The sequence below is a fragment of the Mollisia scopiformis genome, assembly GCF_001500285.1.
Source record: "Mollisia scopiformis unplaced genomic scaffold LY89scaffold_31, whole genome shotgun sequence".
Taxonomy (NCBI): Eukaryota; Fungi; Ascomycota; class Leotiomycetes; order Helotiales; family Mollisiaceae; genus Mollisia; species Mollisia scopiformis.
The window spans coordinates 445488-469068 of NW_017263611.1; the positions used below are offsets into that span (position 1 = coordinate 445488).

General features: G+C 47.5%; 10 protein-coding genes across 10 annotated transcripts; 4 read left to right on the forward strand and 6 right to left on the reverse strand.

The window, feature by feature from the left end:
* Positions 1-244: 244 nt before the first annotated feature.
* On the reverse strand, positions 245-827 carry LY89DRAFT_599289 (uncharacterized protein; the record flags this gene model as incomplete). Its single annotated transcript, XM_018210083.1, has 2 exons — positions 245-628; positions 765-827. Coding segments are annotated over 2 exons (447 nt in total), but the record flags the coding sequence as incomplete, so codon positions are not given.
* A 455-nt stretch (positions 828-1282) lies between these two features.
* On the reverse strand, positions 1283-2241 carry LY89DRAFT_788713 (uncharacterized protein; the record flags this gene model as incomplete). The annotated part of the gene is made up of 3 exons (XM_018223188.1): positions 1283-1372; positions 1418-1670; positions 1778-2241. The coding sequence occupies 3 exons, from the start codon at positions 2239-2241 to the stop codon at positions 1283-1285; spliced, it is 807 nt and encodes a 268-aa protein (XP_018063169.1).
* Positions 2242-2452: 211 nt separating this feature from the next.
* Positions 2453-7164, reverse strand: LY89DRAFT_711455 (HCP-like protein). Its single transcript, XM_018217904.1, has 9 exons — positions 6727-7164; positions 6396-6492; positions 6281-6347; positions 5887-6233; positions 5701-5824; positions 5633-5654; positions 4949-5113; positions 2946-4898; positions 2453-2900 (listed from the first exon to the last, which is right to left on the reverse strand). The coding sequence occupies exons 1-9, from the start codon at positions 7055-7057 to the stop codon at positions 2521-2523; spliced, it is 3486 nt and encodes a 1161-aa protein (XP_018063170.1). The 5' UTR covers positions 7058-7164; the 3' UTR covers positions 2453-2520.
* Positions 7165-7285: 121 nt separating this feature from the next.
* On the reverse strand, positions 7286-8529 carry LY89DRAFT_788716 (actin-crosslinking protein). Its single transcript, XM_018223189.1, has 2 exons — positions 8127-8529; positions 7286-8072 (listed from the first exon to the last, which is right to left on the reverse strand). The coding sequence occupies exons 1-2, from the start codon at positions 8510-8512 to the stop codon at positions 7634-7636; spliced, it is 825 nt and encodes a 274-aa protein (XP_018063171.1). The 5' UTR covers positions 8513-8529; the 3' UTR covers positions 7286-7633.
* A 200-nt stretch (positions 8530-8729) lies between these two features.
* LY89DRAFT_701699 (Clavaminate synthase-like protein) lies at positions 8730-9908 on the forward strand (the record flags this gene model as incomplete). Its single annotated transcript, XM_018217214.1, has 3 exons — positions 8730-8775; positions 8823-8975; positions 9022-9908. The coding sequence occupies 3 exons, from the start codon at positions 8730-8732 to the stop codon at positions 9906-9908; spliced, it is 1086 nt and encodes a 361-aa protein (XP_018063172.1).
* Positions 9909-9955: 47 nt separating this feature from the next.
* LY89DRAFT_690808 (P-loop containing nucleoside triphosphate hydrolase protein) lies at positions 9956-11855 on the reverse strand. Its single transcript, XM_018216174.1, has one exon. It carries the CDS (start codon positions 11692-11694, stop codon positions 10087-10089), a length of 1608 nt encoding a protein of 535 aa, XP_018063173.1. The 5' UTR covers positions 11695-11855; the 3' UTR covers positions 9956-10086.
* A 1293-nt stretch (positions 11856-13148) lies between these two features.
* Positions 13149-15168, forward strand: LY89DRAFT_788719 (glycoside hydrolase). The gene is made up of 5 exons (XM_018223190.1): positions 13149-13543; positions 13593-13672; positions 13721-13845; positions 13895-14429; positions 14480-15168. The coding sequence occupies exons 1-5, from the start codon at positions 13473-13475 to the stop codon at positions 14941-14943; spliced, it is 1275 nt and encodes a 424-aa protein (XP_018063174.1). The 5' UTR covers positions 13149-13472; the 3' UTR covers positions 14944-15168.
* Positions 15169-18416: 3248 nt separating this feature from the next.
* Positions 18417-19756, forward strand: LY89DRAFT_724820 (uncharacterized protein; the record flags this gene model as incomplete). The annotated part of the gene is made up of 4 exons (XM_018218933.1): positions 18417-18435; positions 18483-18715; positions 18773-19083; positions 19137-19756. The coding sequence occupies 4 exons, from the start codon at positions 18417-18419 to the stop codon at positions 19651-19653; spliced, it is 1080 nt and encodes a 359-aa protein (XP_018063175.1). The 3' UTR covers positions 19654-19756.
* Positions 19757-20090: 334 nt separating this feature from the next.
* On the reverse strand, positions 20091-21390 carry LY89DRAFT_741658 (cytochrome P450; the record flags this gene model as incomplete). The annotated part of the gene is made up of 3 exons (XM_018220735.1): positions 20091-20633; positions 20727-20926; positions 21273-21390. The coding sequence occupies 3 exons, from the start codon at positions 21388-21390 to the stop codon at positions 20091-20093; spliced, it is 861 nt and encodes a 286-aa protein (XP_018063176.1).
* LY89DRAFT_629321 (cytochrome b5 reductase-like protein) lies at positions 21376-23123 on the forward strand. Its single transcript, XM_018211204.1, has 3 exons — positions 21376-21602; positions 21653-22578; positions 22622-23123. Exons 1-3 carry the CDS (start codon positions 21518-21520, stop codon positions 22979-22981), a joined length of 1371 nt encoding a protein of 456 aa, XP_018063177.1. The 5' UTR covers positions 21376-21517; the 3' UTR covers positions 22982-23123.
* Positions 23124-23581: the final 458 nt, after the last annotated feature.

Here is a 23581-nt window from a genome sequence, read left to right on the forward strand (position 1 = left end):
GCCCTACGTAAACTTTCGCTTGTGCTTGACACAGCTTCAACGCAATCGGTGTCTTGAGTGTTAACTTCTAGAGACTGTGGATCAGCATCTTTTGTGTTTAGGAGTCGTCTGTTTTGATGCTCGACACGCGGCTGTGACTGAGTTATCGTCGAGAAACTCGTAGACAGTAGGGCCATTTCCCCATTTAAACGAGTTATGGCAATTCTGAAACGGGTCAAAAGCATTCTCAAACGCGTTCTTAGACTCACTGAGTTCTACTAGCTTGTAGCATATTCAAAGTGCTCTTCGCACTCTCAACATGAGTCTTCATCTTCGCAATCTTTGCTGCACTCAAGGCAATCTTGACCCGACCCCATTTCCTCTTCACTTTTCCTTGCCCCGGATTAATCTTTGAAGTAAGTTCGGTCACAAAGACAGAGAGCTCGTTGATATCCTTCTTCGCAATTCGCAGAGCGCTTAAAACAAGGGAGTCTTGACTTGGGTCTGCCATTCCAGATTGGTGCTCGTGTGAAATCAACTGCAGACAATTGGAAAGTAATCTGAGCTCTGCAGATATTCGCTCAATGTCTTCTGGGCCATCTTCGATCGATTCACAGAAGTCGCATGCTTTCTGCACACCGTCCGCGAGCTATTAAGACTAGAGTTAGCAAGAGCACGAAGGACCCATATTCAAAACACGAGGCTGTATGCTTTTCACAGCACGATGTAAGGCACAGCCTCGTGCAGGATGTACCCTGAAACAGGATGAATCTCCGTTTACTTACCTGGATGGAAAGAGACACGACGCCGATCACACCTGCAGCAATCCCAAAGGCTTCTGCCATGATGATGGAGAGAGAAAGGAAATAGAAGAGTCGACTGGAGAGGCACACCACGCTGTTGCGGTCAACGCTATCGAGTTGAATAGAAGCTGAAAGCCTAGCTATATCCTGTATGAAAAGCCTCTCCTAAGCAACATTCGAAGTGTAAGATCCGTTGTTAGATATCCTAAGAGAAAGGTTCCAGTGGGCAGTGCTTGTGCTCAGCCTCTCCTGCAGTGCCAGCTGCATCATCACGTGGGTGGTTAACAGGAGGGGTGACACCAGTTCCAATAGAGTGCCAGTATGAGTGAAAGGCGTCACACAAGGCGAAGTCAGCCAACGCAGAAAAAATTTGGATCTCAGCCTTCTCTGATAACATAACAAAGCTGTATTTGAGCAATGCAAATAGCAGGGTATTTTGTGAAGAAGGAAAAAGTACCATTTATCAGCCATCTTAACTTTTCCAGATGATATCCATCGCACTAGTCCACCCATCTCTGCTGTTGCTTGTCGTAGCCAATAACATCGAGGTCAACATTCAAAGTTCTGAGCATCATCCCCATCGTGAATTCCTAAAATCCGGTCAGTACACTTTGTCAAAAGGGCACATCACCTACATCTTCTTGTCCAGGAAGCTCTCCCGTATCCCCTAGGCCATTTGGACGTTGTGACTTCTCATTCTCCGTCTCGGGATCGATACCATACTCCGCATAAATATCCCTCTTCTCAACATCTTTCCTTTCACCATCCTCATCCTCATGATCGTCATCGTCATCATCATCGTTATTATTCTCCTCTTCCTGATCCCAATTATTCTGGAACTCGTGCTGCCTCTTCTGCATCTCTTTCCAAGCTCTCGGTCCACCCATCCTGCCAACCAGTCAGCCAAAGTCCCTCATCGAAGCACTCATCTCCAGTCCCCCATAAACCAATCATCCACAACATCGCCAACAAACACAAAGAGAACTCAAACATACCTATTAACCCTCTCACTAACCTTCCCAAACAGCTCCTCAGCCGCCAACCGACTAGCCCCCCTCCACTTCCCAATCAACACCACCAACTCCCCATCCACCTCTCCCTCTTTGCTCTCAGCCTCAATCTTCCGTGCTTGCTCCGCAGTATCAACCTCCTCCTTCAACTCTCGCAATTCCCTCTCCAGTTCTCTCTGCGCGCGGAGCAGGGGCGCGATATCGGGGTCTGCGTTCAGCGCTGCTGCTGCCACGGGAGAGGTATAGGTTTTCTTTGCTCGCGGTGCTGGCAGGCTTGAAGTCTTGGGAGGATGGGAGAGTAGAGAATTCGTTGTTTTGGACGTGAGAGGGACGGAGGAGGTAGATGGGGAAGCTGACTTCAAGGGCGTTTTGAAGGGAGAGCGGAATGGTTTTGACAGGGTTTGAGACGCGGTTTCGATTCTGCGGCGTTTGGCTGCGGGAGTGGACATCTTGATTGATAAATTGGTTGATTGTTAGTGCTGTGGAGATGTAAGTTGTGGATCAATTTTGTGCAGCATTTCTTGTGATACTGATGAAGGGAAGTTTCGCGATACGCGACTTTGGTGCGCTGGTGAAAGTGTGGGGTAGCTTGGATGTCTCCACCAGCCCTTGTCACTTGGAGCTTTTCACACAAGAAATATCAAAGACAAGCAGCATTATGTTATGGATATCATTTTGAACTGCCTCTGCTTATTTCTACACGCTAAAGGTACACTCCACGCAATATTTTAATGCCCTATGCCACCTGCAACCCATTGGTTGAATTCAGGATCACCTGGTTGAGGAAATAATCCTCTGTCTTCCTGCTGTCCCGCAGGCGCTGCACCATTTTGTCCATTCGCTGCTTCCTCTTGCCGTCTATGAGCCAACTGATGCTGTTGTCGATAATAAATCAAGAACAACAGAGCTGCAGCTAATCCAATTATCACAAAGGTTTCCAATAGTCCATCGTCCAATATGTCATCGTATAGACCATCGGCATCCCCTCCAGGCATAGCATCTGTTTCAGGCAGATAGTTGTCATCAAAGCCATTATCATCGTATAACATAGGATCATCTTTGAGAAAGTTCGAGATCCACTCTGACAGAGACCATTGCTTCTTTGGAGCTACTGAAAATTAGCATTGGAGAAGAAGTCCGGCTTGGAACTTACCTGGTTCATCTTGAATAGAGTTCACCCTGCCGTGAGTAAGTGTATTCCATGCACTCCTCATTCTGAGTTTGAACAAGCTCAATGTGACGGGAAGATAGGCCTCTTCATTAGTCTCCAATGCAAGGTCATAATATCTCTTTGCCAAATGAAAATCTTGGTTGAGCCCAACGCCATTTTCGTGCATCCAAGCGAGATTGTAAAGCGCCTGGGCGCTTTGGTGGTATTCAGACGCTGCTGTATAACACGAAGCAGCTTTCTCCATGTCGGCTTGAGTGCCGACACCAGCAAGATAATAGTCTCCCATTTTGACCAATGAATCAATATTCGACTGCTTGGCTGACCTTGTCCAGTAGATCAATGCAAGTGCTGCATTCTGTAAGAGGGCCGGCCGGCGTGAAGCAGTCAGAGACAGCCATGTGGGGAATGACCATCTGAACTTTTGCTGGTCAAGAATGTAGGCAACATTTGCTTGAGCTCTCTCGTAGCCTTGCTCGGCGGCAAACATGTTGTCAATCAATGCGATTTCATAGTCTCCGCTTTCGTACGCTTCGTTGGCCTCTGCAAAAGACGAGAGGAGTGGCTCGGCCTTCTCAGCAACATTCTTGTAATAAGCTGCTGCAAGTCCGCAGCTACGATCTCGACCAAGTCCCTGGTCAATGATCTCGGCAAGGTAATAGTAGGATTCAATGTGGCCATATCTCGCAGCAAGCTCGAAATAGCGACTAGCTACTTGGATGTCGTTTGGTGTTCCTTGGTCAAGGTACAGAGCTCCTAAAGCAACCTGTGCAGGAGAATAGTCCAGTTCTGCCGAAGCTTTGAAAAACTCAGTCGCTTTCGCAGAGTTCTTGGGAACTCCAAGTCCTTCCAAATGCATAACACCCATTCCATATTGTGAGCCGGCATCGCCACTTTTGATGCCCCTTTGGAACCAGATCTGGGCTCTCTCGAAGCTCTGCTCCACACCCTCGCCTCGCATGAACATTCGGCCAATATATCCAGCAGCTTTGGTGGCGACTTTTTCGAGACCTGGTTTTTCTTGCTCGATGATTCTGCCATCTCGCCCCCAGTACAGTTTCGCAACCTTCATGAAATACCACTTTGCACTCTGCATATCTCTTGGAAGGCCTTTCTGTCCATCATAGTGAATTCGTCCAAGACTGAATGTCGCCTTAAAGTCCCCCTTTCGTGACATCAAGTCCAGATACTCCAGAACATCATCCAGAGCTGCATGTGCGTCAGAGTTCACGCCTGCCTTATTCCTGTTGATCCCTGCACTGGAATAGCTGGCACCCTCTCCGTAGACACCACCATCATCGTCTGCATATCGATACGAGTCCGGAACCCACGCCATTCCTCCTGGAGGACCTGAACGGAACCATTTGACAGCTTGGTCAGCAGCAGCTTTATAGTGCTTGACTGAAACATCGCAGTTCTGTGCCACTCCAACTCCGGTATGATATCGATATGCTAGTGTCATCTCGGATTTGACGCTCCCGCCCTTGGCTGCAAAAGTGTGGTATAGCAAGGACTTTGCTTGATCCCTTTCCACAGCTCCTCCAATGCCTGTCGCATACATGAATCCAAGCATATGCTGTGCCGAGCTGTTTCCATTCAAGGAGGCCAATTGGTGATATCGTCTGAACGACTCAGGAAAGTTCTTCGGATGCGTGAAATTGCCGTAGAAGTTCATTTCAGCCAGGAGGAAAATAGCATCCGGGTTGTTGAGTTGTGCTGCCTCCTCCAGAAGTCGCACTGCTTCTGCAACCTGCGATGGAAGCTGTTTCGATACATCCTCTTCAGTTCCGGAAGGGCCCTGGATAGATAATCGTGGGAGCAGGGCTAAGATGTATTGCCCAGTCGTTCCAATTATGCCAGAGGGTTTTCGTGCTGGTCGCGGATTCAATCGTTCGTATCGATGGAGGAAGAAGAGAGCTTTGTCAACCTGCTCAGTACCTTGAAATGGGTCAATACATATTCTTCGTTCGATTCCCTCCTCTGCTCACCATCTATCCTCCTGGAACCGTCATTTGGTTCCCCCAGCGGCCGTTGCGGCGTTGGTGATTGAGCTGCTACCGATGGCTGCGCACTTGTATCCACGCTGACAGGCGTTCCCACATCATCATCTGATGATATCTGCGCATAGATGGGTATCGAAATCTGCAAAAACACTATGAACGTTATGCGATTAGCTTTATAATATGTTGTCGCAGCAGGATCACCACCTACAAATCAAGCACCATAATTGTTTGCTCCAGTCCTTCATATTGTAGAACTTTTGCGTGTGAAAGAATTTACTTCGTCCGAGAAGCAGTAGCAAGTGGGCAGGTCATCATCTCATGAAATCCGCAATGATCATAATGAGAGAAGCGTCGTGGCTCTGGGATTTGTTGGAGGTTGTTCAAGCTACTGATCTCAAGCTGTCCTCTTTCTGCATTCGGCAGGCATCCACACGCGACCATGCCGAGCTTACGGAACAAACAAACTTCAACTCCAACAAACAATATCGCCTATTCTAAAATTGTTGATTTTCTTCCTTACTTTACTTCTCACGATTCAGTAGAGAAACAATATAGTCAAAATGATGTCTACAATGATCTTCGTTTCTATCTTAGTACAGTGGTTTGCGCCACAAATAGCCCCACATGTTTCTCAACTCCCTTTCCAAGCCTTGACTTGCCCATCTTCACCACAAGTCAATACAGTTTGATGCTGGTTCTTTGTTAGCTGGTGAAATCAGAAATCAGAGAATACATACTGAGTCGAGAAAACAGTACGATCGGACGATCTCAGATCCGTGTGCTCCCGGTAATGTAACCTTTGTCTCAGGTTGAAAAGTCCAAGGGCCATTCTTCAACTGTACGAGATCAAAGCTCTCTTGACTATGAGGTTATTAGTATCAAATCCTAGAGTTCTGTGCTTCAAAATTGACATTCTGACTTACCTATGAGTTCCAATGCCAGCCACAGCACCACCATCTGGTCTCCTCATAACATTCGCAACATATTCACCACCTAGCTTCTCTCTTAGATCACCAAAGTGGACTGGAGGATGCTCTTCGACCCCTTCTTCCGGATTCGTGACGAGTTCATACATCGAGAACTTCTCGTCATGTGATAGAGCAAATATATCCACGTCACTGAGGAAGTTGGCATGGTGTATCGAGGCACTATGGTTGATAGTCTGGTGTAATGCTTCCTCTTCGTCTGTGATAGTGATGTTGTAGATGTTTACCAAGCCATCTGTTGAGCCAGAGAGCAGGATTTGAGGTCGAGTTGGATGGAATTGCAGCTGGTGGTTTGGTTAGCAGTGCCTTTGTCAGAGATGGTGAGACTTACTTCAGTAACATCGTCGCTATGGCTCTCGACATACTGGACTATTGGTGTCTCTAAGTTGCGTGTATCCCTAGTGAATCAGCGTTTATCTTGATGTAGAGGAATTATATATACTTACCAGATCAAAATACTTGCTTGATGATTCGTCAACTCCGTGCCTGCTGCCAATGCATACGGGCTTGAACATGCAAGTGACAGTATGGGAGCATTCTGAGCTACTCAAATTGTTAGAATGGGTTCAAAAGCCTGTCTATTCTACCAAAAACTTCAAAAGCAAAAAGAATAATGAGCCTGAAAGGCACTATTTCACCACTACTTGAAATCCAACTTGGACTCAAAACAAATCTCAAATCACAACGAACCAAATATCAAGATTGAAAACACCTCTTACAGAACATGAAAAACACAAAAAGTCACTCAAAATCCAAAAAGAACACCCCAAAACTCACCAACTCTAACCCCTCCCACCCCCTCTCCACTCCTCGAATCAACAACCCTAACCCACCCATCTCTCCCCGCCGTAACAACCACACTCTCCCCCTCAATTCCCGTCAGACAGGTAACACCCTCAACAGCCGGATCTCTCTTCTTACCCGATTCCGAATGGAGATTTCCCTTCACTGAACCGAGCGTCAACGACAACGGATCCAGAAGCCGCAAACTGTCGTCGGAGGAAATGGCCGCGAGGCCCGCGGCACAGGGGAGGATTTCATAGATGTAAACTTCTTGGCCGGGCGGGGAGGGAGCTTTGAAAACGGAGGTTGAGGTTAGTTGGTACATTTTTATTTGGTTGTGGGGAGAGTTGGAGTTTTGGATGTCGGAAAAATTTATGGGTGGAATTTTATTTTTGATGTCACTATTTCAGTCTTCAGACTACGTAACTTGAGCCATTTCTGATGAAATTATAGGTTGTCAACTAGTATAGGGGAATCTCGATGCCTATTAAGGATTCAACATTGGATGGAAGTAATTGCGTCGATCACGTGATTACAAGATGTTGCAAGTTTTCGACGATAAGTCCAGGGAATGTTAACAATGACTGTAGGATTTTTCTAGGTCGGTCATCTACACTGGCTACCATAGCCATTTGCTTTGCCAACCATATCCTAGAATAGACGAGCTCTCCTTGTCGTCCATTTGGCAATCGCTTCATCCATAGCAGCTGTATTCTGCCCTGTCATTCACAGCAGCCAGCCAGTATGGACTAAGATGTCCTCTCTTCTGGTACTTTTCTGGGACTTTTCGTGCTTGTTCGACTTGGTTCGTCCTCGGACGTTCCACTGACCTCACCAAGTAGCATCTTCGCATTCCCTGGTCTACACCCTAGCAGACGAACATGAAGAAAGCTTTCGCTATTCAACTGTATTTATCATGCTTATTCTTCACCTTGATAAGCAGTAACGCTTCATGATAATCCCCCTCCCTTCTAGCCTTCTTCAACTTCCTCACCTCATCATCCTCCAGCCTCCTCCCAACAGCTTCCTCAAGCTCCTTCCTACTAATCTTCTCCCTAGCCTTCTCTTCTTTCGACGCTTTGAGTTTCGGCTTGAATCGTGCTTGCATCCGTATCCGAAACGTTGTATTAAATGTAATCGCCTCTCCATCACCCCGAATCTCTGGCAGGGCATTGGATTTCGCAGACGTCGAAGGCTTGATAGTAAGAAACGTCTCTCGAAGATTCTGGATCTGAAATGTGCCTGGTGTATCGGCCGTAGGAATCGCGAGGAAAGATTCGAGCGGGGAAACAGCTTCTGTATTAGCAGATAGCATGCCGAATTTGTCGCAACTCAAATATCTAGATACTTGTGAGCTGGAGACATCGCAGATTTTCATTCCAGATTATACTCACTTGCCATGATGACCCTTGAAGCTAAACGTCTCTGTCCCCGCGACTCTATTGGCAATCCACACCTGCCTAACATCGTGCGGCTCCGCAGTCGAGGAGTCGTCGTCGATGATATTCTCGAGTTGACTCGCAAAAACCTTGCCGCCGGCATCGCATGCTATGCATGACGGTGGCTCCGAAGGTACAACCAAGACAATTGGTCCCACAACATCGCCTGTTGCTTCTGCCGTTACCCAGCTATCGTCTTCCACCGCAGGGTCTTCGTCTTTCTGTGTAGTCGTGAGTTCTCTCGACGTCGATGTTTCTCCATTGCCGAATTTCTCCTCGGTGTCGACCCGCTTTCTCTTCTTTGCTTTTTTGTCGCCTTTGAATGTCAGTGGTTTGACCATGTTGAATAGCTGCGTAGATGTTTTTGGTGTGCTGGAGCATTGAGCTGCGAAAGGAAGGTCGAGCTTCTGTGCGCTAGGCCAAAACAGGCTATCAGAGCCCCTCCAACGGAATCGCCCGGTCACTTCCTCCCATCCGTGACTCGTCGAAACTTAAAAATGTAGAGACAAATTTCTCTTCTTCTTGAATCTGTCGAACACAAAGAGAAGTTCAGCAACGATGTCCTCAGCAGCCGTGACTGTCAGCTTGGAAGATCTTAAGAATGGTACACCCCTCCCTCATCAACACCAGATCCTCGGCTGACCCTTCTAGGCAATGTCTCGTTCTCAACTTTAGAAGAAGCCTTTGGACCAGACTCCTTAGGAATTATCATAGTCAAAGACGTCCCATCCGACTTCGTCCAACTAAGACATCGTCTACTAACCTACTCTTCCTACCTGGGCAACCTCCCCTCATTCAGACTCGGTAAGTGATAACCCCACCATCCTCATCAACATTCTGATAAAAACAGCCAAACTCGAGAACCCCGCCGCAAAATACCTAACCGGCTGGTCCCTCGGCAAAGAGACTCTGAAAAATGGCCAAATCGATACCCTAAAAGGCTCTTTCTACGCCAACTGTGCTTTCTACGTCGATTCATCCTTGGACTGCGCTAAACCAACCTCAGAGTTTTCTCCTGAGAACTTTCCCGAGTATCTAAGTCCGAACCTATGGCCAACCCTCCCAGGATTTAAAGAGACGTTCGAGGATCTATGTCGGCTTATCATCGATACCGCGGTCCTGGTTGCCAAGGCATGTGATCGGTATGCCGAGAAGGAGATCCCGGAGTATAAATCTGGGTATCTAGAACATGTTGTTAAGACATCTACTACGACCAAAGCTCGACTATTGCATTATTTTCCCGCAGACCCTAAAACTGAGGAATCGAAGACGGACGACGATTGGTGTGCAACCCATCTCGATCACGGCTGTCTGACCGGCTTAACATCCGCGATGTTCATCAACGAATCTCGACAAATCCCCGCTATCCCCATCACGTACTCATACAACCCCCAATTCCTCCCAACACTAGCAGAACTCGATGCCTCCCCGGATCCTACCGCAGGACTGTACATCCAGTCTCGAAGCGGAGAAACGGTGCAAGTCAAGATCCCGAGAGATTGTATTGCATTCCAGACAGGCGAAGCGCTAGAAAGAATCACCAAGGGCAAGTTTAAGGCTGTGCCGCATTTTGTCAAAGGGGTTAGACCGGGGGTGGGGGAGGAGGGGGGCAGGATTGCGAGGAATACGTTGGCTGTTTTTACGCAGCCGAATTTGGGGGAGGTGGTGGATTTGGAGCAGGGGATTACGTTTGGGGAGTTTGCCAGGGGGATTGTTGAGAAGAATACTACGAAGTGATGGGTGTATAGCATGGATTTTGGATAACTGCGAAGGTGTATCCATCTAAGTCTTCTTCATTGACGACTAACTTCTGAGCAAATCAGATGATCTCTCTCATCAATTCCTTCAAGTCCTCCCCTCCTTTACTCCTCCTTCCATTTCCCACCTCTCGTCTCTTTCCCCGAGATAGGTATTTTCAATCGTCATCCGAATCACCCCCTCTCGCCATTCTCCTACGTACCAACCCCCGAAGTCCACCAGAACCCTTCGGCTTATCAGACGGCCAATCCTCCTCTTTCGTGCTATCCATCTCATCGAGCAGGATCTGCAACTGAGCCTTGATAGCCTTCAAGAACTGATTATCCTTTAAATGCTCGGGGACCTCGACTTCGGGTAGAGTTCTCTTCTTCTTCTCTTCTTTCTTGGTTTCGGCTTTCTCTCCATCTGCAGCCGCTACTGGGGTAGCCTTCTCTTCTTTCAAATGATTCTCGTCCTCAGTCTTGAGATCAGGAGTTTCTTGAGCATCAGACGATACATCTCCACCCCTCGCAACCGTCAACAAAGCAACAACAAACAACTCCTTCAAATACGCAAAACTAAACCCCTCACTCCACCCCGCCACCACCCCGCTAACCCCCTCCTCCCAGCGCACTAACTCACTCTCCCCCACCTTCCGACGCCAAAACTCACAATACGCCGTCCTCTCCGCTCTTCCGGGGAGTTCAAAATGGTACTTGCGATCAAACCGACTCGGCCGCTTCGAGATCGCCGGATCCAGACTCTCAAGATGGTTCGTGGATCCCAGCATTAGAATCCCGTCATTACTCTCCAAGCCATCGACTTCGTTTAGAAAGTAGCTGCGGGTTTTAGGCGTGATGAGCGAATCCAGATCCTCGAAGATCAGCAAACAAGGCGCCATGATCCGCGCATGCGTGAAGATCTGCCGAATGGAGAATTTCTGCCCTTGACACGCATCGAAACTCTTCACATACAGACTCGGCACGGGGTCCTCCCTCGCTTCGAGGGCTGCGATTAGCGCTTTTATGGAAATCGTTTTGCCGTTGCCGGGCAGGCCGTGCAGGATGATGCCGCGTTTCCAGGGGACGGAGAGGGATTTGTAGAGGGGCCGGTTGTCGAAGAAGCCTTGGACGTCGGAGATGAGGGAGGTTTTCATGATGGGGGACAGGATGACGTCGTCCCAGGAGGAGAGGCGGACGGAGGTGTAGAGCGAGGCGTCTTTGGACCAGCGGCCGTCGTCGAAGACGTAGATTTCTTTGTGGAGGTCTGTGGACCAGGATCCGACGGCTAGTAGAAGGGCGTCGGTGGCGGATGAGGTGCCTTCTTCTGAGGCGGAGGAGAGGGTGCGGGGAGAGAGGAGGTAGAAGATTTTGGTGGCTGGTTTAAAGGGAGCTGTGTACTCGACTTCGTAGAGCAGGAATTCCTGATCGTTCCATACGTATTTGTACCGTCCGAAACGGGTGTTGTCTCTTAGGAGACCTGGCTTGCCGGCAAAGAACATGCGCGGGCCGGGAGATTTGTAGGAGCGGGTTGCGTCGTAGAGTTCGTCGTTGGAGCCCTTATCTAGGGTTGATGTTGCGTGGCCAGCGGCAGCAAAGCCGAGCAGGTCGCATTTGTGGGTTCCGCAGCAGGTTATGTGGAAGTTGGGGTGGGATTTGCGGAGGAGTTCGAGCATGGTGAGTTCGGTTGAGGTGCGGGTGCCGTCGAAGTGCTTTTTGTAGCCATTGAAGATGGTCTCGAAGGCATCGTGGTTGGGTGCCATCATAGAGGTGTCTTGTTCGCCCATGGTTGTAGATTGTTTAGATTGAGGGTGGAACTTTCAACGAATTTAAGAGGATTGGGAGGCTGAAACTACTTTTGATAAACGTGAGAAGAATTAAGAAGCTGAAACCACTGACAGACAAAGTAGAAAAGTAATAGTTTTATAGACAATATATGATAACATCGAAAAGGCAACCCACAATAGGCACCAGTTACCGAGAAAAAGGCATTTCACAAGCAAACAAGACATTCTATTCGCTGCGAATAGCCGTAGACAGCCTTGCTGTTGGCCTGCGGCACTGCCTTGCCATGAGCACCTCAACATTTTCGCGAACATGCATTGTCGCACCGCATCCTACTAGAAAGGCTACCGATAAGGCTGTCAAAACCACGCCGAGTACAAGAAGCGTTTGGTCCGATTGGATCTGACTAAGGATAGGTACCTGATCTCTTGCGCACCTTGCTCAAAAGGTCAACGGGTATCGAGAAGCTACATGAGTCAACTGACTCTTTGTGATCCCAACTACTGCACGTCGAGTTGAAGCTGACGAGGCTTCACCACTTGATGGGAGCTCTATGGTGCAGATCGTGAGAAGAGTATGGAGAGCCGACTTATGGTAAGGCAACCTGGAAGGCATCAGCCACAGCAGGATTACATAATAAGGCTGGACTTCTCGCTTGGCTGCGTTCACATGAAAGGGGAAATGATAAGTGGATGCTCAAGCGTGGTTGGAATTATGCATGAATTAAAGGAGTGGCGAAGCTGTCATCAAGGACGGCAGCTCATATCAATTCATGCATAGAATTTAGCGCCACCCGATGATTCACGAATCGAAATAGAACAGAGACAGAAATTGAGATCCGATAAAATGATGAATCTCTGTTGACATGTTCACACTTGACATCCATGTTCGCGATTTGTGCCTCTGAGTGTTGTTGGCGTTGAATTTGACCTTCCCCATCGATGAGGTCAGGACTGGCTACCACCAACGCGCCGCCATATCAAAAAATCTCCGGATCATCGCGCAATAGATTATTTCTGGTGTCGATGGATGGCGATTGGCGCCGCCACTATCTTTGCTGGGTCCTTTTCTGGGTCCACCATCCACTGCAGTCCAGGGCCGGGTTCCCATTCTTGTTTTTCGATTGTGCCTGAATGGGCGATTTCATGTTTCCAACCCCTGCAGTAGTGACAGGAACCTCCATGACAGCGCAGCCACGGTGGATCCAAGTGCCCTAAGCGAAGCGAACCAGTTTCAGCGCATCTCGTCTGTCGCTCTGATCTTCTCCACCTGCCCAACCCTCCACTCTCCCACGTCCATCCTGATCCGTGGAGGCGAGGCGATGCGATGCCAATATCATCTCCTTCTTAATGGCTGGATGACCTCAATTCTCCACAACTATTCCTGCTCTTCTTGGCCAGGAACAAATCAAGACTAGGCCCATCTCCCATACTGTATGATTCTACGTATGCAGCCGTCCTGGTTGCTTCTATTTCCTTGTGCCAGCCAATGCAAGTGCCGTAGGTCGAGACCTCCTTGTTTGCATTGACCCAGTCTCATACTTCTATCTTGACCGTTGATCCCTTACTTATACGTCCGCATCATCTCTATCCTGGCGTATCCACACCTCGATACAAGGAATCCTGATCTATCATCTTTCTTGTTTGTCCTGTTCATCTCTTCTTACTAAGGGACCCGGTTTCCCCAATGCAAACGCAGACTTGATATCTGCTCGAACTTTTGAGTCTCTCGCTCTGTATCTGCGCCATCACACTCGTTTTGTTTCTTTAATTGCTTAATCATGTTGCTCAAAAATACTCTAGCAGCAATTGTATCTGCTGCTGCTGTTGTTGCAGCGCTACCGGCCACGGCGTGAGTTTGCCGCTTTCACTGTTTGCGGGGCATACTGATGAATTCGCAGACAACCATTATCGAAGCGCTCAGTGAGCTTCAACTGGGGATCAGAGAAGGTACGAGGTTTGAACATAGGAGGATGGCTTCGTAAGTATTCCTCTGCATTGTAGAAGCATTGGCTAACCTTCGATCCAGTCCTGGAACCATGGATCACGCCTTCTATCTTCCAAGGCCTCAACCAGTCTCTCGGCATAGTCGACGAATTCACACTCACTCAACAACTTGGCACAGAAGCTGCATACAATATTCTCAAACCACACGTAAGCAGAAATGGCATACATCAGGCATGGACACTGACGATCCTTGTAGTGGGATAGCTGGTGCACATTCGCGGATTTCCAGAAGATAGCAAACGCAGGATTCAATACAGTCCGGATACCAGTCGGATACTGGGCATACGCCCTCGAGGATGGAGAGACATACACACAAGGAGCAGCACCATACATTGATGCAGCAGTCGATTGGGCGAGAGGGACAGGGTTGAAGATCTGGATCGACCTGCACGGTGCTCCAGGTTCGCAAAACGGCTTCGACAACAGTGGACATAGAATATCAACGCCAGGATGGCAGCAGGGAGATACAGTAGCTCAAACGCTTTCGATCCTCAACACTATTACAGCGAAATACGCTCAGCCATCATACCAAGATGTCATTGTTGCCATCGAGCTTCTGAACGAACCTCTGAGCTCGGAGCTGAACCTCGATACGCTGAAGCAATATTATCGAGATGGGTACGACCAAGTGAGAGCCATCAGCGATACACCCGTCATGCTACACGACGGTTTCGTTTCCCCCAGCACCTGGAACGGATTCCTCTCCGTGTCAGACAACAACTCCCAGAACGGTAAGCCCGCCACCCTCCCTTGCTGAATACATGCTAATAAATTATCCCAGTCGCCGTAGACCACCACGAATACCAAGTCTTCACCGACGCCCTCGTCGCCCTCGTCCCCTGGCAACACCGCCAACTCGTCTGCAACAACGCGCCCACATACGCCTCTGGCGCCGACAAATGGGTCGTAGTCGGCGAATGGACAGCCGCCATGACGGACTGCGCTCCGGCCCTCAACGGCTACGGCATCGGGGCCCGCTACGACGGCACATACCCTGGCTCCAGCTATGTTGGAACTTGTGCCGATAAGAGCAATATCGCGATGTGGAACGAGACGTTCAAGGGCGATATGAGAGGATATATCGAGGCGCAGTTGGAGGTTTTCGAGAGCCATACGCAGGGGTGGGTGTTTTGGAATTTCAAGACGGAGAGTGCGCATGAGTGGGATGCGTTTGTGTTGCTGGATAATGGGTTGTTTCCGCAGCCGTTGGGGAGTTATGAGTTTAGTGCTATTTGTACCTCTTAGGGGTCTGGACAATGAGGGGGAGGGGTGGGACGGGGAATGAGCGGAGGGTAATAGCGGAGGCGTTGAATTGGAAGAGTAGATGACCGGGTGCAAGGAGGGATGGATAGATGGATGGGAGAAAATCGGCGTACATGCACACTCATTACATACATGTTTACCTTCCTTTCTGCTGCACAATGGTCTACAGACCTTCGAGATCGATAGATAGAGGCTTGGAAATACCCGTAGTAGTCGTAATTAGACTTGAATATGAATGCGAATTAGGATATACATAACTTAGAACAATCTCCGCACTCAAGGCTGTGGAGGCCCTTTAGCTTAATAATTGTTAGACCGCAGCCATCATTGAAATTATCATCGTCATCAGGATAGAAATGATGTCTATCTGTAAGCTAAACGATACGAACGATTTTGTTCAGGGCACTGTTTTCAATGGATGTTTAATGTGAACCTGAATGTCTCACACACCCCCAAACAGGAAAGCGCAGCTGACTAACCACCAAGCTTAATTGCACCACCACCATCACCACCACCACCATCACCACCACCATCATTTCAACGACATCACATCATAACTTCTGCAGCCTCATCTTCATACTCTAATGTTTCCCGTTGTGGGGGCCTTTGTGATCAGAATATCGTTGTGATGTGATGGGTTCGAGGAAATATGTAGATGTGGATGTGGATGGATGGGTGCAGAGATGGCGTCAAGCTCGGGAAAGCGGGGGTTTGGAAATTCGGTGTTTCTTCCTTTCTCGATATTTGTTGGTCGTTCATTGATGTGTGCGAATTTGACGCTCTTTATCCATGCCTTTCATGGGTAGCTTTTGTGCTGTGGTCTTCTTCGTTAAGTTGCTAGAACTGTCATATGCATGGCGTTTCGAAGTCGAGATGAAAGTGCTATATGGTGGTGAGACGGGGTTTTAGTCCTTTCTCAACATATCGTTAATGTCCTTGTATCCGAAGCTTTGAGCGGTGTTTCTTTGTGTCCGTCAAGTTTTGGTTGAACTCATTTTCGCAAGGCAGGATTTGGCGGGAAGTTGAGAGGACTTTTGCTTAGTCTCAGTTGGCTCGTAGTACCAGGAGAGAAATGGCGAGGTTTCCTGGATTCTTTGTTTTTGATAAGCGGAGATTTGGTTGAGGTGATCCCGAGAAAGAATCTCTTGTTCGGCTAGTCTCAAGGTGAGAGGACTTTTTGGTCTTGGGGGTTGTGGAGGTCATCTGGACATTATGTACTGCTTGTCTTTTTACGTCTCAAGTTGGCTTCGTGTACACAAGTGCCTAGTTCATTCAAGCGAGCATGAATATCTAAAAATTCAAGCAAGTATTGCTTGCCTAAGTCGTCTCAATACAAGATGCCTTTCAGGTCTCAAAAGCCACAAGAACTGTCAGGAGAATATGTATTGCATAACTCATGTACAAGGCACTCTTGATCTGCCATTTTCTGCGAAGACTGTCACCAAAATAAATGGGCAAGTATTACTCACAACAGTAGCTCTGAGAACAAAACGACTCTCAAGTCTCAAAAGTCGCAGGAAGCATCGGGAGAATTAAATTTTTAACCCTTTCCTTTGGCTACGTTTACAGTGTCCTAAATGTATCTTTTACAAGCATTACCACCCAGATAACCACCGGGTTACAACTCGTCTCCAAAAGCTGCTAAAATCACGTGATCGCCCTGCATCGTATATCTTTACTCCCTTGGGCTATGTTACGAAGTCTGCCTAATCCGTTTCTATAAGTATGGCCGCCAAGATAACTTGGCAGGTATCGCTTGCCTAGGTCGTCTCAAAATGAGACGACTTTGGAGTGCTACAAGCTGCCAAAGTCTATAGCAGATTCATCATATTGCATATATCTTCACTTCAGTTGGCTATATGCAAGAGTTTGATTCAGTGTTGTTGTACTATCATTACCGGTCGGATCCTGAGGCATGCATCACTTGATCACAATAATTGTCAAAATGAGACGACTTTTGAGTGCCCAAAGTCACAAGAGCCGTGGGGAGATTGCATTATATCTTCACTTCATTTGGGCTTTATGAAATGGCTTGATTCACAGTCCTATGGAGCATTGCCCCCTGCATAATCAATTGGCCAGCTCTCCAAATGAGACGATATTCAGTTGCCAAATATCGCAGAAATCATTGGGAGATTATGGGATACAATTGCTCTTTATCTCATTTGCCTCCGGTCTGACATTTTCTTGCGTAGTGCCGCTTAGAAAATCAAACAAGTATCACCCACGACAATAGCTGTTAGAAGCAGGCGACATTCATTTATTAGAAGTCGTAAAACGTACTGGGAGATTCCGTATTATCTATAGCACCACCACTTTCTGGGGTATGTAGAAAGCATTTTTATTCGAACCTCTTTCCAACATGAGAATAGACAACAATGACAACGGCCAGTCATCTATCATACATATGAGCGCTTGCTCTCGTCCTGCCATTCTCGATTGTCATTCTTTCAATCAACTCTCAATCTGTCGCTACCCTCATCATCCCACAGACAAACAAACAAACATACTTCAGTCAGCGACAGAAAGAGAATCTAGCAGCCGAAATATTCAGGCAGAGATTACTCACGATAATAATTGTCAAAAGGAGACGAAATTTGTTCGTCAAAAGTCGCAAGAGCTCCAAGAATCTTATGAAGTATATAGCTCCTCATAACTAAGGATTACTTGGCTATGTTATATTAAGTCGAGACGACTTTTTAGAGTGAAAAGTCGTGAAAGATATCAGAACACTATGTATTGCATATATTTTCACCACTTGTTTGATTATGTGTACGTTGTCCTTGGTTTTTTCCACCAACATAGCGACCAAATATTTGGACAAGGATCACTCGCGATAACAGCTGTCAAGGGGGGACTAATTTTAGTTATCAAGAGTTACAAGAACACTAAGGACATTATATATATCATGTATTTTTAAAGGCAAAGATCACTTGGCTACGCCTTATCAAGACGACCTTTAAGTGTGAAAAGTCGTACGAGTTGTCAGAACATTGAGTAATGTCTATAGCTTCACGCTTTATTTATCTATGTAATCGGTATTTTAAGTTTCTCAAAACAGTATCGCCGCCTGAATATTCAGGCAGGAATCACTTTATCACAATATTTCTTAAAGAGAAACAACTTTTGCCTATTTGAAATTACCAATACACTAAGTACATTATACATAACATATTTTTTTCATAGGCAAAGATCACTCAGCTAAAGTATGTCACAACAGGAGGAATTTTCGGTCTGAAAAGTCGTAGCAATTATCATAACATCATTACCTATAGCTTCACTCTTTATTTAGCTATGTGGACGGTATACTTAGTCTCTTCCAAACAATATAGCCGCCCGAATATCCAGGCACGTATAACTCGTTAGCTCACAACGCTAAGGGGGTCTTCGATCTGTGAATACTGACGCGACCTCCTTCTCTTCTTATTCTTTTCCTCTCTTCAATAATCCTCCAAATGGAGTCACAACGGCTGGGTAAGTCATTGTCCCGGACAGTCGTACGACTTTGCTAACCTCCAAAGTCGTGAAAGAAAAAAAATCGTTCAGAGAACGATACAAGCCTCCTCCCGTCCCCCCTCCCGACCGCCTGCCGAGATTCTCTGAATCTCAAAGCGCCAAGACCTTCTCCCGACATAAGTCGGGCAAGAGTACTCAAATTGTCACAGCACACGAAGCTTTGACCTCTACAACTCCGCGTCCTCGAATCAACAAAATGGAGTCGCGCATTCCTGCGCCTGCTGCTTCCTCTGTTGGCGTAAGTTTCCTTCTTACCTTCAGCGCCCTCGCAAGCTAATTCAACTTTTCACGGTAGACTCCAAGAAACCTGCGTCTCAACAAGGAACTTCCCGCAACTCCTCCCATGGTTCCAGTCATTGCAGTCAATATGATCCAGACTACTCCCAAAGCCTCTGGTATCCCTCGCGTTGTCCCGAAGACTTCTACACCAAAGATTGCTACGCCAAAGACTGGTGAGAACGCGTTCAAGCCACGCGATTTCGATGGTGATTCGATCCTGGCTCTTCCCGATGAGCAACGCCGCTCTATCAAGCTCGGCTTGAGTGGTCCAACTGTCCGCTTCTCCAAGGATTGCGATGAGTTGGTCATGGGTCCCGATGGCAAGCAGTAAGTTCATCTTCACATCTTCACTTCCCCATTACTAACACACTCCTCTCCAGACAAGGCAAAGAGAAAGACAAGCACAAGTCCAAATCCCAAGCCGAAGTAGTCTTTCAATTCCGCAGTACCCGTACCTCAGACACAGCTCTCACCACAAGCCGCCTTGCGCGCCCTAAGCCTTCTCCCCACCAACTCCCCACCTCCTCCTCCTCCGACACAAACACAAAGAAAGAACCAAACCTCAAGTCCCGCATGACAGCCATGCTCCACCGTCGCTCTGTTGCTCCTGCTACCCCTTCCGCCCCAAACGCCACAGCCCTCTTCGAGCAAGGTCTTGCGCAACTCGGTACCTCTCTCGACGCGTTTCGTGTTGCTGCCGCCGCGGCTGCCGATTCGAATCAAGCGAGCCAGTTCACGACCCGTGTCCAAGCTATTCTGCTGGGTGTTACAAGAACTAATGAGGCGAGGGTGGCGCGGTTGGAGGTCTTAACTCATTTGGAGGCACTTGAGGTTGCAGAGGTTGTTGCTGTTAAGGAGGCGGTAGAGGCTATTGATGAATTGGTCAAGAAGTTGTAGATTTTCTTCTTTCCGTTCTGCTAGGCAGTGGTGGTGCTTACCTTTGGGCGAGCTTTGTGATGGATAGATTAACGAGTGGTGGATTTACGATATGACCTGGTGGTGCTTGCTTTGAGCAAGCTTTAATGATTGATGCATGGACGAATGAAAAGGATCAAATGAGTGAACGAATGAACGGACCATTCATGATATGTGACTCCTCAGTTTGACTGTGAGATGCTTCAGGAATGGACTTACTTAAGTAAACTTACCTAAACTGCTCATGGCTGGTTTGCTTCTTTTGATTAAGCTCCAATCTTGGTCACTGCTACAAAGTTGCGTATGAGGCTGCCACTAAAGTTCTTAGCCGGCGCAGGAGACCTTCTCCTCCAAACGGTCTATCGATATACAGAAGGGTCCAATCACCATCCAGTTAATATAAAGGATCAGCTCATCTCTCACGTCATCACTCCCTTAGACTTTCCGGGCCAGCTCGTCCTCTTCTTCGCCCTCACGTAGAAGTTCACCGGCCTAATCAACTGAAACGCAGGATCATAATCCACCGGATCCTGTCCCACTTTCTCAAATTGATACCTATAAATCAACATCGAAATAATGACCCTGACCTCCTCCAACGCGAAGTTGAACCCGATGCACATTCGCGGCCCCGCGGCAAACGGTACATAAGCAGCCTTGTGTCTGTTCTTCGCTTTGTCCGTGTTCCATCGATCGGGGTCGGATTTCGCGGGATCGTCCCAGATCGTAGGATCATTGTGGATATGTGGAATGGAGATAATCATCACCGAATCTTTGGGGATTCTGTAGCCGCCGGGGAGGATGACATCCGCAAGTGCTGTCCTGCCGGGTTGGTAAGAGGGATTGTGTTTCCGTTGTACTTCTTTGATTAGGATACCAAGGAAGGGGAGGGAGTTCGCAAGATCGGGTGTCCACTCGGTGTCGTTCGTCACGCCGTAGTCGATGAGTTCTTGGAGAAGTCTTTCCTGGGTATGTCACAAGACTCTACAGCATCCAAGACAAAAGTGAAGCTGTGGTGATGAACCCCGCACCGATAGTGACGATCGTCGCGTTCGTACGATACTTCTCTGGAAGCTTCTTGCCATCTTGATCAACAGCTCTAGTGAGATAATCGGCGATACAAGATCCTTCAAAGCAGCATCTTGGATTGGTAGATCTTCCTTTGATCCTTCTGCGGCAATCTTTTCAACTGCGTTATTGATGACTTTCGTCAAACGAGCAATGTTCTGCTTCAGTTGTCTCGGTGTGCCAAATAAGCCTTAGCGTTTGCATCAATGGCTTCCGAAAAGCCAGATGATTTGATTTCACAGGCAATTGACCAATGCACAAAGCGTGTTTCAAGACGTAATTTGGCATTTACTATGCAGAGTCATCGTACCTTATCTTTTCCCACCAAAGTCTATATTGAACGAGCTCTCAAATCATTAAATTTCTATTTGGCGCTACTCAAAGCTAGTAGCTAAGTTCAATATATTTTCTTGATCAGGGAATCTACAGGTGTCATGCAGCCATGCCGTGGAACCCGGGAAGTGTTGGCGCAATTCAATTACAGCGCATAGTTTCCACCCGAATTTGTGATTACTCTCTTGGCTTTGCACGGTTACCGGTATCTAGCGGCCGTAGCGAGTCGAAAACTAAGAAATCTCCAATGATCTCATCGTTATTGCTAACAATACTATTGATCTCGACGGACAATTTCCTCAAAGTTGCCAGCATGAGCATTGTGGCGATGGAGTGAATCTCACGTGTGTCTTCCCGTCTTCTAAATATCCATTAGCTGCTTTCAAATCTTTAGCTCGTTCACCACATTTCACATCTTGCAGTTCAAGATCTCTTGTATCAGCGACAAATGGCCGATATTAAGACAATCTCCAAGGACGAGGTCGCTAAACACAGGCAGAAGGATGACCTTTGGCTTGTGATTCATCACAACGGTAAGGTTTTTTTGCTTCCAATTGATCAATGTCACTTGATGAATTTCTAGGATACGATGTCAGCAAATACCTTGAAGACCATCCAGGCGGCGCGTACGCACTTCTAGAAGTAGCAGGACAAGACTCGACGGCAGCATTCGAAGATGTCGGACATTCAGCCGATGCACGAGAGACCATGGAATCGTTCTTAATTGGAAAGCTGGAAGGAGCTCCCGAAGAAGACGATTACCAAGCTTCGAAGCTCCCGATACCAAAACCAAACATCAAACCCGGAGACAACGATTTTCATAGCGAATCGCCAGTCCTGGCGATCGGACGGACAATCCTCAAAGTTGCAGTTGCTGGCGTGACAGTGTATCTTGCGTATGAAGCTTCCGCTCGCAGTCCAGTCGTCAGTTGGATAGCTCATCATGAAGGTGGATTTTGGAAAGGAGCATTGCTTTCCACGATGGCCACGCTATCCGTGGTGACTGGAGCGGGGTTGTACTTCGAGCAGGCGATGAATGCACAGAGCAGAACGCCCTACTCATATCCTGCACATTTCAAACCTTCCATACATATCGCCAAAAAGCCAATCACCAAGGTGAAAGGTTGGCTCAAACCCGAGGAATATCAAAAGTTGCCTTTGGCGCAAAAGGACAAATTATCTTCCAACGCTTTCCGATTTGTGTTCAAGCTGCCGAACGATGACACGATCCTGGGTCTGCCGATCGGGCAGCATATCGGCATCCGGGCGGACATTGAGGGGAAAACGGTCAGCAGGTCGTACACGCCCGTATCGAACAACTCAGATCCAGGCATCTTAAAATTGGTTATCAAGTGCTATCTAGATGGGCTACTGACAGGGAAATACCTCCAGAACTTGCAAGTCGGAGATTTGGTTGAGATTCGGGGACCAAAAGGCGCGATGAGATATCGCAAGGGAATGGTTGCTGGCGGCACTGGAATCACACCCATGTTTCAGGCAAGTCACTTAGTCCCGTTGTACAGTGCTTCGCGGAATACTAACTACGTTGCAGTTAATTCGTGCTATATGTGAAGACCCGACGGATACAACACACGTATCACTGCTCTACGGAAACAATTCAGAAGCTGACATCTTGTTACGTCAGGAGCTCGATGAGTTTCAACGACGATACCCTGAGAATCTTAACGTCACTCACGTACTGTCTCATCCAAGTGAGTCTTGGAATGGTGCGAAAGGATTCGTAAGCAAAGACATGTTAGAAGAGAAGTTCCCACAGCCAAAAAAAGAGAGCAAGGCATTACTGTGTGAACCTCCTAAACTAGTTGATGCTATGAAAAAGAGTCTGATAGATTTAGGTTGGAATGAGCCGAGGGCTGTGAGCTACTTGCCAGACCAAGTCTTCTGTTTCTGAAGCGGTGTTGGAAACCAATCGATAATTCGGAAAGAGGTAATCAATTCTAGCAGACACCAGTCTGGGATTCAGACTTTACGGCAGTGAAACCTTTCATGAAGTGAAATTAGCTCACTGTCCTGAATATTGAATTTCATGTAAGACTTTAATGAAGCTCTTCATCAAGACAGGCTAAGCTCCTGTGTTACGGAAATTGAAGCCTGCAGTGAGCCTTACATTGTTTTTTTTTTGATTACCCTTACTTAATTGAGTCTATAAAATGATGAGTTGTATATACTGTACATTGCATCCATCCCGTTCAATCTTGCCAGGATTCAGGGGCTCGGTTATCGGCTTGCACCAGCTCGGTTAGACTGTACAGTGAACCAGGGGTCGACAACAGCAAGAAAACAAATTGCCATAAGTCCCGAATAGCGCTCGCTGTAATAAAAACTTTTCAATCTCGGCATAGAAATCATTTGACCGAGGCTCCGGCTTTGAGGTCATGATAGCACATGTTTTCAAAGTCAAAATATGATGAATCGTGACGGACCGTATCTTAGCGTCAAAGATCTTCATGCTTTTCACACTAAACACGGCAATGAAGTTACTAAGCCTGTA